General features: G+C 44.5%; 1 protein-coding gene across 1 annotated transcript in view; it reads left to right on the forward strand.

The window, feature by feature from the left end:
* The window catches only part of LOC119393957 (chromosome transmission fidelity protein 18 homolog), an 82,303-nt gene extending 65,133 nt beyond the window's left edge, over positions 1–17,170 (forward strand). Inside the window, exons 21-22 of the mRNA XM_037661163.2 lie at positions 1,378–1,435; positions 16,664–17,170. Coding sequence (XP_037517091.1) covers positions 1,378–1,435; positions 16,664–16,773 — 168 coding nt within the window. The 3' untranslated portion in view covers positions 16,774–17,170. The remainder of the gene's footprint in view (positions 1–1,377; positions 1,436–16,663) is intronic.
* The last annotated feature ends 587 nt before the right edge of the window (positions 17,171–17,757 follow it).

A 17,757-nucleotide genomic window follows, 5' to 3' on the forward strand; every position in this document is an offset into this window, starting at 1 on the left:
GGCTGCGATTTTGTTCTTGTCGTCGTCGTCCAACTGAGGCGACGTTCTCCGTGAGGCTTGGAGCAGCCGCAGCATTAGACGTGCTGAAACATTTTCGCTTCAATATTTGTAAAGTAGCACGCTGAGAAGTGATGATGGAAGCAGTGAAATCAAAACATTGGCACTCTGTAACAGTGTTTATGTGTAACATGCAAGTAACGTGATGTACGCTTTACTGACTCGTATTTAGATTGGGCAACGCTGCGTTCTCAAGGCATACCAATCCTCCGTACGCACGTCGGAACACCGAAGCAGTTAGCTGTCCACTACGCAATACGATCCCGGCAGTAGAGAGCTTTAGTTTGTCTGTAGAACGTTTGTGGATACACTCAAACCTCGATATAACGAACACGGATATAACGACTTATCAGTTATAACGAAGTAAATGAAGAATAGTCTTGTCATAGATACAGTGTTACAAATAAATGTTTATAACTAATTTTCGGATATAACGAAGTTATTTTCGTGGCAGATGTGACTTTGTTATAATGAGGTTTGAGTGTACCTGGTTACCGGAGCTGTTAACGGCTGCAGCAGTAGCTGCTGCCATGGAGCCGGTAGTGACATCTTGTGATGTTTTGTCTAACGACAATATTTTCCCTTTCTGTTTTCTCCGTCGTGTTGCTGTTCTTGTCGCAAAAAAAAAAGCAATGGGAATACTGTGAGTTGCTAATTATCTCACTGCTAATGCTTTACACACAGTCAGTAAGCGGGTAAGTTGCTGAAATGTTATTTTGTAGGTCTCTGGTTAGGCTATGCATCATCAGATGTCGCCACCAGCATTGTCCGTCTCGTACACGCCTCTGGTAACCTGGCCAGAACTCATGACATACGGTGTTTACAAAAAGGCCCCGCTCGATGACATCGTCGCTTTTTGCTTCTACTTCCAACTCGGCACTTTCATGAACTTAAAACTCAATTGAAATACCATTTAGGCTGTATTTGTGGCTGATATTGTACATATGGCACCTATATGCACCCATTATTGTGATGCAACAGTCAAATTGTGCCCGAATTTTTGTGTCACCACTCCTTTAATGTATGCGCAGCTAACCACAATGTGACAGAGTCAAGAAAGTTTCTTGGCTCTAAAAGGGCTGTGTGTGAAGTGTATGCTTTATATGCAACTTTAATGGGTTTTGTTAACTGCTCTGCAGCTGCCTTGTCATGAACATGTATAGTATGCAGGTGTATATACATAGTATAATGCTGTAAGTGGGAAGCATCCTTTCAAGTGACATTTGGTTTGCTGGTAATAAGATGACTTGTGAAAATGAGGTTTTAATTAATAATGAGATACAGTTATTAACGAGATAGCATGGTTATTCATATGTGCAGGTATCTGTCGATTTCTTTGGTCGTGTCATTGAGAAAGCTGTTGTGACCAATGTTACAGGTGAGTTGTTGCTATTGTTGCACTGGCTGTTAAGTGCATCATATTTAATTAAAGGAGTACAGCTTAATAACCATGTGTCTTGGATCTTTTTGAGTCAGCTGTCACTTTTGGAGTTATGGAATAAAGACATAACTTTCTTGAGGATGCAGAAAATTGTAAATTGTGGTGTATTCCATTGCACCCATCTTAAAAAGACACTAAAGTGAAACAATAAATTAGTTTAGACTGATAAATTATACTCTGAGAACTCTAATGTCATTCATTTCACCATCATAGCTTTAATAATAGCGGAGAAAATCAAGGTCAATGTCTCACTTCAAAATTTCGCGCCGAATTCTCAGTGTGTGAAATCACAGATTTCGAAGTGCATTTTTCGTATTTTGCTGACATTGACCCAACAAAACTTTCTGAAACTTGGTATGTTAAGTCTGGCTGCCTCAGAAGACAATGTACTCAATTTTTACCAATTAATAACTTATGTAGGCCTTCGTAGACACGCCAACGTCTATGACGTCACGGCGTTTGGTGCGGGAACTTCCAGGTGGCGTCGTCACCCGCATTTTCTTTTTGCTCGTTTTCTCGCTTACCAAGTGTCTTCTCGAGGCAAGCTTGTTGATTTTGTAATTTCGAAAGAGTAATTTACTAATACGAGAAAAAAATAGTTTTTCTCTTTAGTGTCCCTTTAAAACACACAAAGTACAGTGTAATTTGATGCATGGGGCAGGAAGCCTGTTGCTTCACAAAAATCTCAGTTGGTCGCTCCTATGTGGCATCACGAACTACTGATGCATGTGATAGTCAGCCTCTTGCGGCCTGTGGGCTGCAAAATTGGCCCTTCCTTCGTCATTCACTCTGAGCATTGAATTTAACAATCATAGTACATAACCTGGTCGGCTGCTGTCGCATTCTTTGATAGCACGCATTTATCCAACTGAGTGCTCAGTCTGCTCATCTATCACTGGCTTGGCCACAGTGATGTATTCACTGTGCTGAGCCAACTGGTGCACCTGTCAGTTGAGTTGTACTGTGTGACTGTCACTTTTAATTCTAATTATGTGACTTGCTTCTTACTTCATGTTCATAGTAGTGCTGTACTTTGTATTCATTCCAAACTGCCTACATGAGAAGAGTGCGTAATTTTTGCACCATTTTTGATCAATTTAGACATATGCTGTAAGTACTGGGGTTAACAGCTAACCATAAAAAGCCAAGACAAGTTGCTTTGTCAATGCTTTTTGTTTTTAATTCAAAAAAGTATTTCAACTCATAACTGTTCCTGTGAAGGCTATTCATATATGTTTTCTGTTTTATTTGCACAGATTTCCCCAGTGATGACACATTCAGATGAAGTGCATTATACCGGATGTTTCAAGAAATGTGTCCAAAATTCTCAAAAATCAGGGAAATGTGATATTTGCTCGACGCCTTCAGAATTGCTTCTTCTGTAGCCGCAGGCGTCTTAAGATGGCTAAATATATCATTTGGGACAATAATTAAGAAAGTTAAATTTATTAACTTTTTAATGAATGGAGTTAGACAGTTCTCTCAAATGGGAGAATTTAAGTACTTTATGCAAAGAACCCATTGAGACTTTGAGATTTGAAAAAAGCGGCCCCTAGTAATAATTACGAAGTAATAAAATTCAACCAAATTAAGTGACGGATCTGAAACTGAAACGCACAAGAGCGCAACTGCCGTATTCATCTGAGATGTCCAGAATGAGTAAGCATCATTATATCAACCATCAACAGATGTTGTGTGGGGGTGCGGGCTGCGCTTGCAGTTATAGCACGCATGGCGCACATATGTTAACGAGTGCAGAAAAACTACACCTCTGTAATCGCTGTCTTGAACAGTGACATCATTCTTATCATCTGCTTGTTGCGCTCATTGGTGCTTCGGCTTCGGTTTTGCCGTTGTATTTGGTTGAAGTTCATTACGCCACAGTAATTACTAGAGGCCACTTTTTCTATACAGTCGAAACCCGCGATAACGAAATCCCGAGGGAACGAAATTCTCACCGCAACGAAATATTTTCGGAGCACCGGCGAACGCCCATAGGAGTCAATGCATTTCGTAACTCGCGACTACGAAAGGTATTCATACTGCAGTCCCTCATTAACGAAATTTTTGAAACACGAGTGCGCAAATAATCTACTCTCGCAACATAACTACATTCGAAAACTGCTGAAATGCATTCATGCAACACTTAAATTGTGCAAAACCATCGCTACAGCGCACTTGAGAAGCAGCCGCCATCATTGTTTACAAAAAAACATAAAACTGGCGACAATGATGATGATGATGGCTTGCCTAAACACCTCGTTATCGCGGACTACTTAGCCAAATCCACATTTCTCACGGAGTTTCGTTCGTTGGCTTGGCTCTGTGCTTGGCTCTGTCGGCTTTGCGCGCACATGGGCGCGTGTGTGAAGCCATTTTGTGGAGCGTTTGCTTGGTCGCTTGGTGCAACGTGAACCTGTGTGTTGCGACTGCTTCGTCCGATTTCGCTACCTGCGAAGATGCCACCTCCAACGAAAAAGCGGAAGTTCATCATGCTGGAAGATAAGGCTGCAATCATCAGTGAGGTGGAAAAGGGCTGGAAAAAAATTGACATTGCCGAAGAATTCGGCGTTGCGTGCAGCTCGCTGTCCACGATTCCGCGCTGATCCAGCGGAGCCGAAAGAAGGTTCGCCTGTAGGCGCACTTGATGGTGCTGGTGAAAGCGCGGTACCGCCGTCACTGACCAGTGCATGGGGAGAACTTTGTGCCGTGGCAAACGAGATTCCCGATCGAGAGGCATGAAAATGCTGCATGGTAAGGCCCGTCAAAGCAAACTTACTGACTTTTGGAAATAAAATGTGTTTTTTGTAAATTCCATGTCTTTTCTGCCGCATTCTCGCGCCAACGAAATTCTCGCAAGAGCGAAATTTTGTGCTTTCCCCGCCGATTTCGTTATTGCGGGTTTCAACTGTATCTCAAAGCTACGATGGGTTCTTTGCATGAAGAACTTCACTTCTCCTATTTGACATAGCTGCCTAACTCCATTAATTAAAAAGTTAATTAATTTAACCTTTCTTAATTACTGTCTCAAATGATGTATTTAGCCATCTTAAGACACCTGTGGCTACAGAAGAAGTAATTCTGAAGGCGTCGAGCAAATATCGCACTTCACTGCATTTTTGAGTATTTTGAACTCATTTCTTGAAACACCCGGTATATGCTTGTCTTACTGATAAAGGCGCCAAGTTTAGGATGTCATAGGTTTCATTTTTGCCCATAGATGACTTCAAGTTGCTGTTGACAAACAACAACTAGGTTTACCTAGTGACAATATGGGGTTTAACTAAGTGACAATATGGGCTACAAGGGTCTTCGCAGTTATTTTGATCAACCCATGATCTTTTAGTGGCCTTAAGTACACAAACATTCTCTTGTTCTGCATCTGTAATGGGGCAGTATTGGCTGGAATCCGGTCCCATGTCCTCGATCAGTTAAAGGGGTCATGAACCACCCCTCGGGCTTGGTGAGAAAACACATCCTGTATATAGCAGACACTGCTACGAACATCGCCGCCAAACCTTGCAATCATGCACAGCAAAGAGTTTAGAAGCGGAGTGCAAAGTTGCCATTTTCTCAGGTCCTCTTTTTTCATACAGAGGCCAGTGCTTGCTCTCTTCGAAGCTGCCGGCGCCTTCTGTTTGATGTCGAACAGTAGATGGCATGTTATTGGGAAATAGCCGATATGAATCAAGAGCGGCTTTTGGATCAGTTGCACTTCTTGCCACAGGGTGCCACACTCCATAGTCTGCTAACACTACACAGTGCGCCATACTTGAGCACAGGAATCACAACAGGAGAGAGCGATCGCATTTCATCACGTGCGCTCATGGTCATGACACGCACTGAGGTAACTTCCCCCTTGCCATCCCTCCCTGTGTAGCTTCCAGTGCGCTCGTCAGGATGAGAGGAGAGAGAAAGCGTTTAAAGCATGTGGCAAACCCCTGTAACTCCGCTCATTCTTGGTGGATTTGAGAAATTTTGGCGGCAATCGATTCCTGAGGCAATAAACTCCAATACTGAGGTCATTAAATGATTACTTGGAAAAGTGGTCCATGACCTCTTTAAAGGAGTCCTTCAACACTTTTCTAGGCACCTTCTGTCTGTTGCAGCTTCCAGTGACGGATGGTTGGAGATGCTTTAAAGGGACCCTGCAGCACTTTTCCAAGTACCTAACCGCCGCACAAATTTTTAGAATCCGTCAAGTACAAGCAGAGTCGCAGAGATTTTTCGCACGCTGTAATTGCTTTCTCTCTTCTCTTGCCCCGACGAGTGTGCTGGAAGTTAAGCAGGGAGGGATGGCACGGGTAGAAGAAGCTACGACACGCGCGCAGCTTACTTTCAGTGTGATTGGGAGCGCACACACAGGCACATGGCGGCCTCCCGCGGCAGCCTCGGTAACTATGCAGCTAGCGATGCTCAAATCAGCTAATGGCTGTGAGTTTGCGTTAATGGCACGGTCATATGGGTATATGGCATCATTTGTAGAAAGAAAAGGGAACGATTTCTAGCTGACTTAGAGAATTAATTGTAAATTTCAGGCCATGTGCTGCGCTATTGGCCGCGAGATCGAGCAGTCGCCGCCTGGCGGCTACTGGCTGAAGCGCGCCTAGTGTGGATTGCTCCCTGCGTCGTCTGCTAGCCACGTCGTGTTTGCATGTGCGCGTACGTCCTGCACGTTCTCAAAGGGCGGTTTGTTCTGTTATGTTAGCGCGAGTTTAACTGCTCATACGTATACCTAACATGGTGTACAAAAGCAAATGGGCTTGCTCAGCTGTATGCGCATTGTAATAAGATCAGTGAGTGCGACTTTCGAAAGGGTTGTATATTGGTGTCGTACCCTTCGTTCGCCATAATCATTTCAGTGTTGGTGCCACTTTCTGGTTCAAGCACGTCGTAATGTGCGCTTGGCATAGTCCCAAATATAAGGAGAATTAAATAGTGTATGAATGCCGCATTTTATCGACTCGGTGGTAAACAAAAGCGAGGATCATGCACTTTCACGTTGTCGTTAGGCGTATAACTGCGGCACTGTAGTTCATGATGAGCTTTGGTTGTGCTTAAGATGTCCTTTTATTGTACGGTCGTGGTCCCACTACAGCGAAATATTTCTATCAAGTGAAGTCTGACACTTCGGTACTCAAACTGTCCCCTAAAAAAAGAAAGACAACGGAATGACACGGCAGTGCTAAAACGGAGTTCCCACGCTCAATTTTAACTTTGGGCGAATTTTATGCAGAAACACTCGTGTGCTTAGATTTAGGTACGCTTTGAAGAACCCAGATGTTTAAAATTAATCCCGACGGCGTGCCTTACATTTTTGTCGTATAATGTCACGCAAAACCTCATCCTTTTTTTACATTATCTTGAGCGTTTGTGTGGAGTTGTTATAAATTGATGGAAGGCAGCAGACATGATTAGTTCGAGAAAAAAAACCCATATTCCATAAAATAACCGGACCTTTGTTGCATCACTGTCGTGCACGTAATCAATCGATGAAAACTCTGTGCTAAACACTCTTACATGCATATGCGTATTCGCGCGAACAGTGCTATTGAACTCATTGCACAGGAATATGGACTGGTATACAAATGAAGAAGAAGTGAACACTTAAGTACAGTCGAACCCGGGTATATCGAACTCGCCAAAAAACGTTTATTAGTTCGATATATGGCATAATTCGATATAGGCCCGCTATAGTATTTTGACACAAAGGCACATAACAATAAGAAAAGTACTTTATTAATATGGTGGCTTACTTGCGTGCCCTACTTTGGAACAAAATAGTCCTGGATTTTCTTCTGTGTCAACGACTTCGCTGCCTGTGACAGCACGCACGCCTCCACGTTGTCCAACGAGTTGGAGCAGCCTTCCACATTCACGCAATAGCGCCGGACCAACGCAAGTGCACTAATCACTTCGGAGGATGTAGGCAATGGACCATCGTCAATTTCCTTATTGCTGTCGCTTTGGCTCGTGGTCGGCACGACGTCTGCAACGTAGCCCTCATCTTGTAGCTCACCCATGATGGCGACATCATCGTCCGCACTGATGAACTCGTCGAATGTCGATCCGTCGATAGCTCCCGGGAACTCAAGGTGCTCCTTGGAATTTTGTGTGCGGCGGCGACGTCGGACTTCTTTTCACCGCGCTTGACCCGATTTATGATTTCGAGTTTCGCGGCGAACGGCAAATTCTGCCTCTTTGCACAAGCCATGACGACAGCGCACCAATAAAGTTCACAGAGCACCAACAGGCAACACCACCAGCACGGACCACGCTGAATGAGGACTCGAGGAAAACAGAAAGCAGCAGGCACACAAGCATAAAGAAAGAAAAAATGGCGCTCACTTCTACCGCCTCCGCGCTACAGTGTATCCACGCCTCGGAGAAAGCACGACGGCCTCTGATTGGCTGTAAGCGCTGCGAGCGGGCTAGGATCATTTCTTGCAGGGGGGTGTTCGCCCGTGCACAACCGGGTCTAAACCACTTTTTCTAGGGTGGCGCCGGCAGTTTTCCCCGCCACCGCGAGGGAAAGCCAACTTGCTGGGGCACTTTTGAGGCACATGGAGTTTGATATATCGGTTGTCGTTGCTATTTTCGTTCGATGTAACAGTAACTTTTGCTATATATTCTCAATGTAAATTTACCGTGTTTAGAAATTGTTCGATATACGGGATAATTTGATATAAACGGGTTCGATGTAGTCGGGCTCGACTGTAGTTAAGGCGTGCTGCAGCAGTGCGTAGTACACAGAACACAAGCTAAACACGTACAGAGAAAACAACAAAAAACGTTGTATGGTGCCTAAGCGCAGACTGTCACCCAGGGCGAGCATCGGCAGATTGCGCTTCTCTCACTAGTAATAGTCACGTTGGATGACCTTCGTGCATCGATTCAACAATGAAGAGCGTATATATTACCAGTAAGGTGCAATCAACGCACTTTATTCGCCGACAATCGGCTCAAACAGCTCACAACGAAGAGCCGCTGTGTGCATTTGTATACGCGCCGCCGACCGCCTCTCCACACTAACGCGGCGACAGTGCTGCCTCCTATAGGTCGATCTCGCGGCGAATAATGTTTGGCTCGCGTGTTCTCAGGAGCCTCAACTACCGATCGGCAGCCTTTTCTGACCATGCTGAAAAAGGGTTGCAGGGCCCCTTTAAGCGAAGGTTCAGAGCACTGATATGGAAATATTTAATATTTTACTCTTAATGATATGTTACACTTTGACCTTTCATTCAGAATGTGGTACGAAAGGGTTGTAGGTTCACAATCCATGTAGCCATGCCACTCGACCTTGTTGAAGTCGGTGTTGCTTACTATTTAAGTTTCCTTGGCTCCTCAAGAAACGTTAGCTACTCGAATGGCACAGTCGATGTGCTTTGCATCTGCCCCATTGTTTCTCGTGCTTAAAAGAAATACAAAAACATAGACAGCCAGAAAAGTTCGGCAGTTGATGCACTTTCGCAAAACAAGAAGGTGAAAGCCTTGCTTCATTCGTATAAGACAAGATGAGCCGCACTGAGCCGTGCATATGTTAGGCATTAAAGTGGACTCTCTCAGCGCCTTGTGCAGGCCCCTCGTCATATTGTGCATATATCTAATTCTGCTCGTCACATTCGTTGTTCCGCTTCTGACTTCTGCAGTTCGGGATCCCCTTGCTTTCGGCACTGTGCTCGTACAGACCCAGAAGCACAAGCAGCAACACGCACTTCTTCCGCAGTGGCATACATGGGCATGCATGCAACATCGCTCGCCGCCTCACTGCTGACTAGCGCTGCTGGCAGCAGCCAATGTCGCAGCAACTGCACCTAGTTTGACATAAATTCTCCGTGCACATGCACCCAGATTTATGCGCAACGACACCTGTTACTCTGCAGAGTAAAGCCGAGAAAAGGTGTCAGCTGCACATGCATACATTTTTTTCACTCGCTCAGAGCTGTTCCCGCGCACATTCGAGGAGGGATTTTTTCATCACGACGCGTTTCATGTCAAGGTCACAGGCTTTCTGACAGGACCTCCAAATAAGGCACCTAAGGCTTTCAGCTAAAGGCAGTTTCATTCGAAAATGGAAGCATGGACACCAATAGCAAGGCTTAGCATTGCACTTGAACTCCTCAGACAGTGCTGTAACTACGCTCATTCGTGACATTTATGCCTATTAATGTGCGTTCAAAGTTTAGCTTCTTTGCCAGAAGTCTGTAAGGCTTACTTGACCCAAGGTTGGCTTATTGGGGGACACTGCTCTTAAAATTTTTTTTATTATTCTTGATAGGTTTTGATGAAATTTATCGAGTTTATGTATATTTGTGTGCTGATATCAAATATGCAACTATATTTTTAGTATATGTAGTTTTTAAAATATAAAATAGCTTGTGTGCCTATTGTGGGAGCAAATTTTTTTTCTAAACTGAGAGAGTTACAAAGTAAATCAGCATATCAAAATAATCTGGAATCAAAACTGTATGCAGTACAACAAAAATGGATGTTCTAAACCCATTTGAACAAAAGTTGTGGTATGTAGAACATTCGTGAGTGCAATCCCAGCTTGACATTGACCCACTTGCAAATGTTCAATTTATGTGCAAATGGGTTCGCATGCTTATGGTGAGCATGAGGTCGCACGTTCAGTTCCTAGTTTTGGCAGCTGCATTGCAATGGGGGCAAAATGCAGAAACACTTCTGTACTTATGTACAACATCACATAAATTATTCCGGAGCTCTCCACTACAGCAGGGCTGGGCAAAGATACTTTGAAATTGTATCGTGATACGATACAAGATACTCAGGCAAGAAGTATTTGAGATACAGATACAAGATGCCACAACGCCGATTGTATCCGATACGATACATTCCAATTGTATCTTAAGATACTTCGACACATTCGGAAATTTGCTATTATACATCTGTATATACGGTAATGTGGTGCTAAACGCCTATGCACAAAAATGTTCGCTTGAAAGTTTATTAACTGCGACCAATTTGGTTTCATTTGAATAAAATGTCTTTGAGCATTTCCAAAGTTTTGTATTTCTTGCTCAAGGTATATTACTTTTGTTCCGAAACAACTTATTGGGGGTTGCTTTAGCTGCTTACCATGACAGCTCTTTATACACTTCGCTGATAAAGGTATTTGCTTGCCGCATTTGTAATTGGGTGGAGTCGATGCTCTGCTTGCTGACCAGCTAGCGTGCTGCCACCTTCAATAAGATGCCTCCGCACATTGGTACAAATACCGTTGTTAAGATACCTTACCCGTAAACATATCACGGTTTTTGTAATACCCGATCACTGGAGAGATGTACATCAGCGCAAACGCTGGTAGCGACATTCTTTGCGACGTATCTTGTTTACATAGAGATCGTAAAACTGCAATTACTTTTATATTCTACTTCGTTCGTTAGCGCCAAACGTTTGTTAGCTACGTACTCAGTAATACAGGATCTTCTAACAATTTCTCTTTTATGAGAGAACATCTGCAGCCCAAGAAACGTGTCAGACGTGTTCTATAGTTGCCCGAAGTGCCGCAGGACACCGCTGCTATTCACACTATATTGCCAATAAATCTCCGAGAACCTGGTGATTAGTAACAGTAAAAATATTTAGAGAAGACTAAGAAAGAAAAACAAATACAACTAAGTAAAGTAGAAAAGTGGTTCTTTATCAAACACAGCGAACAAGTATAGGAACATGATACAGACGGCACTTCCAAGAGCTAGTAATAATTGTTGAGTTTAACGTCCCACAGAACCACGAAATGATAAGGATAGATGCCATAGTGGAGGACTCCGGAAATATCGAACACGTGGTGTTATAAAACTTAAATATAAGCGCGCGGGTATCAAATTGCGGCCGCCGCGACCTACGGGTTAGCAGTCAAGTACCATAAGCACTAGACCACCGCGGCGGGTAACCCTTAATAGCCATGGCAATTAGGCACTTAAGGTAAGGCAACAGAAAATACAGTGCCTCTGTAAAATATCGCACGCAAACTGACCCGTTGAGACGCTCATTAGAAAAATGGAGCATTTTGTATAACAATGTTTCTCCAATCCCTTTGCTAACGTCTTTGAGATGGCTCCTAATAATTTAGGTTACTATCATGAAAACTCAATTTCGCTATTTTACTAAGCAGTAACCAGAACTTTTGTTACTATATACTCCAAGCATGCGCAGGTTATTATATATTGTTCTCAACATCACCTTGACATAACAGTAAGCTTAAGTAAAATATAAGTCTGTAAACAGTAGCAGAAATAACGCAGACAGCTAAAAGTAAGAATTAAGCAGAGAGCTTACGTTGCCAGCACGTTAAAGACATACTGCCGTAATCAGACCCGAAAAAAGCAACACAGAGACATAGGTAATGTATGGGCTGGAAAAGGACAGCTTAGTAAAAACTTGTGCTAGCAATCCAATTATGATTTTGAAAACTCTTTGAATAAAAGAAAAAGAGACGTACGCCAAGATAGCTTCTGTTAAGTGAATGCTTGTTCAGTTAAATCCAGCATCGGTACCGGTGGTGCTATAGCTGTTAGAATTGCATATAAGTCAATTTCATTGCATGTAAGTCAAAACTGCATCGACGAAGTCCTTCAAATCGCCAATGTGCATGTGAAAGCCACGAGAAGCAAAGCAACCCCTTTTCTTGCATTCTTCACAAAGCCACGAGAAGTAAAGCAACCCCTTTTCTTGCATTCTTCAGACTTCGTAACGACGCGCAGTGCAAGAGAAAATTCGATAACGACACTACAGCGGCATCTGAATTTGTGCAAAAGACACCACATTCATTGAAGTACGCAGCACAGGATAGTAGCTAAGAGCCAAGAAAAAAACCGTGAAAACAAAATGCCGTCTGGGCGTAGACCTTCGTGCGTTTGTCCAGACGACGCGAGCGCCACGTGACTCTGCTCCCTCAATAGGGACGCTCAGAGCTCATCACCTGCCCTTGCTGGAAAACTCTGGCGGAAAGATAAAATAATGTCACTGTCTTTAGTTTTGATCTGGTGGCTTAGTGGGAGCAGTATCAGCTTGAGAAGCAGAGTTACACCAACGTTTATTGTTTCGCACCGTGGTGTTGCTGTCGCAGTATCTTGTATCTTAAGATACACGATACATTCTTCAGTGTATCGGAGATACAGATACTGATACACGTCTTGCGAGAGGTATCGCGATACAGATACAAGATACCCAAAGAGTATCTAAGATAGTATGTATCTTCGATACTGCCCAGCACTGCACTACAGGACCTCTCATAACCTCAGTGATGCATTGGCACAAATCTCATATTAGTCAAAGTCATTATTGCTGTAGGTCTTTCTATCAAAAGGAGAGGCCATTGCCTTCCTTGACTTTGTGCATCAGTACAGAGTGTGTGTGCTTCTGCACTGCATTTCAGAGAGGGCTCATGTGGGTTTGCCACATGAGCCCTCAGAGGGAATTGTGGTGGTGTCCAGGGAATTCTCACTGAAACATGTAATCCTTGGAAATTTTTTCTCATGGCCTTGAAAGTCCTTAAAAATTTATAAACTTTTTTTTTCATGTAAGCTTCAATTTCATCTGTGCAGTTTACTATTTATTGAAGTGTGATCCAGCAGAGCTAGTTTTGCTAGTTTCATTATTCCTGAATACACTAAAATACTTGTCTGTGACTTTAGGCACTGCTGGAGGAGGTACAGGCTGGCACTTCTTGGTCTGAAATATGTTCACTTATTCTGATCATTTCTACTCTAATGTTTAGTTATTAACTTAATTGTAGAACCCCGCTGTTACGTTTCTCACTGCTGCGTTTTCCCGGCTGTTACGTTGTTTTCCGCCGGTCCCGGCATAGCTCCCATAGGATACAATGTATTGGGAACCCCGCTGTTACGTCGTAACTGTCGGACCGTTCCCGTATGATACATCGCGAAGTGCGCTCGGAGCCGACCAAGTGACTACCGACGAGAGCGGTCATGGCGCATTTTCTCGCAGTTTTTCCTGGTTTGACCGTAACATTAGCCGCATTAGAGGCGCAAGCAACAGGATCTTTCGATTGATGCAAACAAAAGCATCGCCTTCGAGATTCGCATTGCAAAGATGGCGTCTATGACGTAGTTGCTGGCGAAAGCAAGGCCTTCGAGATTGGCATTTATTATTAACAAAAGCATAGCCTTTGAGATTTGGATTGAACAAACATGGCGTCTATGACGTAATTGCCCGCGAAAGCAAGGCCTTCGAGATTGGCATTCACTTCTGCCATCGCGTTGGCGTAGACTCATCATCATCGTTATTTGTGGGAGGACGGGAGGAGTTGGAGCTGGTTAGAGCTCGTATGGTCGTGCGCACGGTTCGCGATCGGACTCGCCGCGCTGGTCGTGATTGCGTGTGCTTAGTTCTTTCATGCCTACAGCTATTGGTGTTAAAAAAATCACATAGTACGTTGATTACATTTCTGTGGATGAGGCCGTCCCCAGCTCCGCGTTTCTATCCGTCGACTAGATCGCGGCTGAGCGCGCCAATTTTCGTGCTGCTCGTAAGCATTGAAATAAAATTCTGTACCACTAAATATTTTGGCGTTTTTCCTGTTTTTCGGCTCTTGCGTTTCCCGTCTCTTACGTTTATTTCTTACGGTCCCTTCCAAAACGTATCAGCGGGGTTCTACTGTAAGCTGTCCCAAGGTGACACTGGGGCTATGAGAGACAATTCAGTGGAGAGCTATAGATTAATTTTGACAATCTAGGATTCTTTAATGTGTACTTAAAGGGGCCCTGCAACATTTTCTCAAGTAACCGTCGAATGGCTTTATTAACGGAGTTCATTTCCTCAGTAATCAACCGCCGCAAAAATTTTTAGAGTCCGTCAAGTACGAGTGGAGTTACAGAGATTTGTCGCACGCTGTAATTGCTTTCTCTCTTCTCTCGTCCCGACGAGCGCGCTGGAAGCTAAGCAGGGAGGGAGGGCACGGGGGAAAGAAGTTACGTCACACGCATGTTATGACCTTGAGCACTTTTTCTTTTTTCTTCAAACGTGCGGCTTTCAGTGTGATCGTGAGCGCGGGCACGTGGCAGCCTCCCGCGGCGGCTGCAGTAACTATAAAGCTCACGATGCTCAAGTCAGCCAATGACCGTGAAATTGTGTATATGGCACGGTCATTTGGGTATATGGCATCATTTGTCGAGAGAAGAGGGAACGATTTCTAGCTGACTGAAAATTAATTGTAAATTCCAGGCTGCGTGCTGCGCTATAATATTTGGCTCGCGTGTTCTCAGGAGCCTCGACTACCGATCGGCAGCGTTTTTTGACCTTGTTGAAAAGGTATGGCAGGGTCCCTTTAAATTTAGGTGCATGAGCATTTGTTTAATTTTGCGCACGTTAAAGGGGTACTGACACAAACATTTTCAGTTGTCGTTTTTTCGCGTCAAATGAAAGCCCAAGCCCCCAAGAGCCTTGAAAAGGTAGTGCTAAGCGCGAATCACCATGAAAAAGCAATTACAGTATGTTTTTAAAAGCTAGTTTCGGTTTCTACTGTACCCTGACATCACAACACGGTATGAGTTTCTCGTCACGTGCTCGCGCATTACATAGTGACGTTGCCACCGCCTCTCTGTACCGTGGCTCCGTTGTTGACGCACGAGCGGCCATCTTGGAAGTTTTGGTACCTGACGTCATCAGAACTAGCCAGACTGCTGCGTGAAGTCACCAGAATTGGTACTGTAGCCTGACGTCAAGCTAGTGTCGATGTCGGTAGGTGCGCCATGGAAAAATGGACTAATATCAAAATAAAATACCTTATCAGCATTTGCTGAGCTTCACACTTGCTCAGAGTCTTCTCTGCATACAGGAGATTTGTATGGCAGAGTAAACTTGCCTTCGAAAAAAGGTGTCAATACCCCTTTAAAGTTTCAGCTGCTACGGCTTAAGCGATAAGTGAGAGGCTACTCTCGAACATTGTTGTATCCATGCTTCACCTACAGCCTAGTCTAAAACTTAAAGGGACCCTGAAACGGTTTTGACGATTATGTACGAACACATTGAGCCGGTAGATCAAGTCCTAAGGATCATTTACAGACCGATTTAAGCTCTGTGCGAAAACTGTGTAATTTATTACAAGGCTTTAAAGCTGCGAATCGCCACCGATCACAGCGGCTCAGCCAAACGCGTTTTCAAACCGCCCACTTCCAGTGCGGGTCGTATTGGAAGCGCGACGTCACGCAGGCGGCTGATCTGATTGGATATGTCCAGTACACGTCACTGAACCTCCTGTGGGCAGCGAGCGTCGTCTGCATGTGTTACAACGTACTCCATGTTGACGTGAGCTGAGCGACAGTGTTTATCTTGAGGTTTCTTTGCTTGGACATAATTAATTGCCCTAGCCTTGTTGTGTACCACGTATCTAGCAATTTCTAGCAATTGGTGACTTGTAAAGCTGCGACATCGTGCAATATTCGTGAGGCATCTGGCGAGCGGAATCCCTTCAGCTCGTCGCTGCAATGAGCGTCGCGCTCTCGCTATCCGTTCAACGCCACGATCCACGTTTTTGTGGCTGTAACTTCACCCCTGAACACACAACCACATTGCCCGAGTTTACGCTTATCGGTGGTCGTTCTCGAATTATTTTTGTTTGTCCGCATGCTTTTGCAGGTTGTCGCAGTACAGGAGAATAAAAGATGATCTGCTGGTATTGTGGCGGCACCTGTCGGAGCAGATATCAACCACTCCGCGAGCTTCGTCTTTGTTGGGCCTCCGAGATTGCGCGCAACCCGTCGCGAACTCAAACCGTCGAGTGCGCTCATGAGAGCGCTGCGATCGCTGGCGATGTCAGGGTGTCTGTGAGTTGAGGGTGCAAGGCAGTGGTGAGGAGGAGGGTATAGATATAAATTCCGTAGCGGCCTTGGTACACAGTGCGTCGCTTAATTTCTGGTGCGAATGATTTGGGGATGCTCCTGCCTAAACGCTGAAAAAACTTCAAAAAACCGTTTCAGGGTCCCTTTAACTGGGGGGAGATTTTGCTATGCCAAGATTACTACAGAGCTAAATTTAGAATTTTACACATTCCGAGAGCAATTTTTTGACTGACATTGTATAGGCAAGCCTTCCAAGTGGACTTGCACAAGAAATTGTGGCAGAAATAATTCTTGCAAGTTCCACATCTTCTGAACAAGAACCTTCTGGTGTCTTTTTCAGAGCCTACAAGTGTTGGGAATGCCACTTCATCAGCACAGGTGTGGTACCAGTTCAAGGAAGGCTTCAGCAATGCCGTCCGAAGGACAGTGCGCATGAAGGATCTCTTGTAGCTGTCAGATATCTGTTTGTCCTTTTTTTGCAAGTGTATATGTTAATGTGCCTGTGATTGTAAAGTTAGGCCCATGTCCAGCTCTCTCTTGCCAAGAGATGCCAAGCACCGAAAAGCACCTGAGCGTGGAAATTGATTTATTTCCCAGTGTAAGAACGAACTTTTTAAACGTGCCTAGTGACATCTATACCTGTTGTCTTCTATGCTGTCTTTGCCTTTTGGAACAATGCTGTTTTCACAAGTGCGCTTTAAATGCTGTGTGACCCCTCTTGATTCTGTGGTTTTTTTTTTTTTATTGCATGTGTTGGCAGATTGTTTGTACAGCAACTGAGTGGCTGTTACTCTTTATTACATGCAGTCAGTTATTGTGGAACAATAAATCATAGCAAGAGAGAAAACGCTTCTTGGTTGGCCAATAAGGGCACTTCTTGAGAAGTCTAAAAGCGTCGTTGTGTTTACTTTTAGCGGAAAAGTCACCTTTTTTCTGTAAATGCTATCCACAGTTATGCTGTGAACAGCACTTCAGTTAGTGGGTGGTTTTTTTAAAGTCATGATCGCATGATAGTTCGTAAAAACATTACATATGCAAAGTACCTTCAACATCGTTCTTTTTATTGCGATAGGAATGATATGGTTACTCCAGCCGCATTTTTGCTGTCGCCGTGAGGTTCCGTATAAAGTCCAAGCGCGATAACATGGCCCCGCGCGTCGTATGTTTCATGTGCGAGTGAAAGCGTGCGAGGGCAGCCGGCGATCGCGGCTCAAGCAGAGAGGAAACGCGCCGGCCGTCTTCGTCGCTCGAAAGGGCCATGGGGGGAGGGGTCCCGGAGGGGGGAGGGGGCCAGCATGGCTCGCGCGCCCGATTTTGACAGGGATCGGGAGACGGCTCATACCTTTGTGCGTGTTAAGTTCTCACCGCTCAGTTTTCGTTGAAGCTCTGGACGGCACAAAGGTTGCTTCGCTCGCTGCGGAGGCCTCGTTTCCA

This window comes from Rhipicephalus sanguineus, chromosome 1 (genome assembly GCF_013339695.2).
Source record: "Rhipicephalus sanguineus isolate Rsan-2018 chromosome 1, BIME_Rsan_1.4, whole genome shotgun sequence".
Lineage (NCBI taxonomy): Eukaryota > Metazoa > Arthropoda > Arachnida > Ixodida > Ixodidae > Rhipicephalus > Rhipicephalus sanguineus.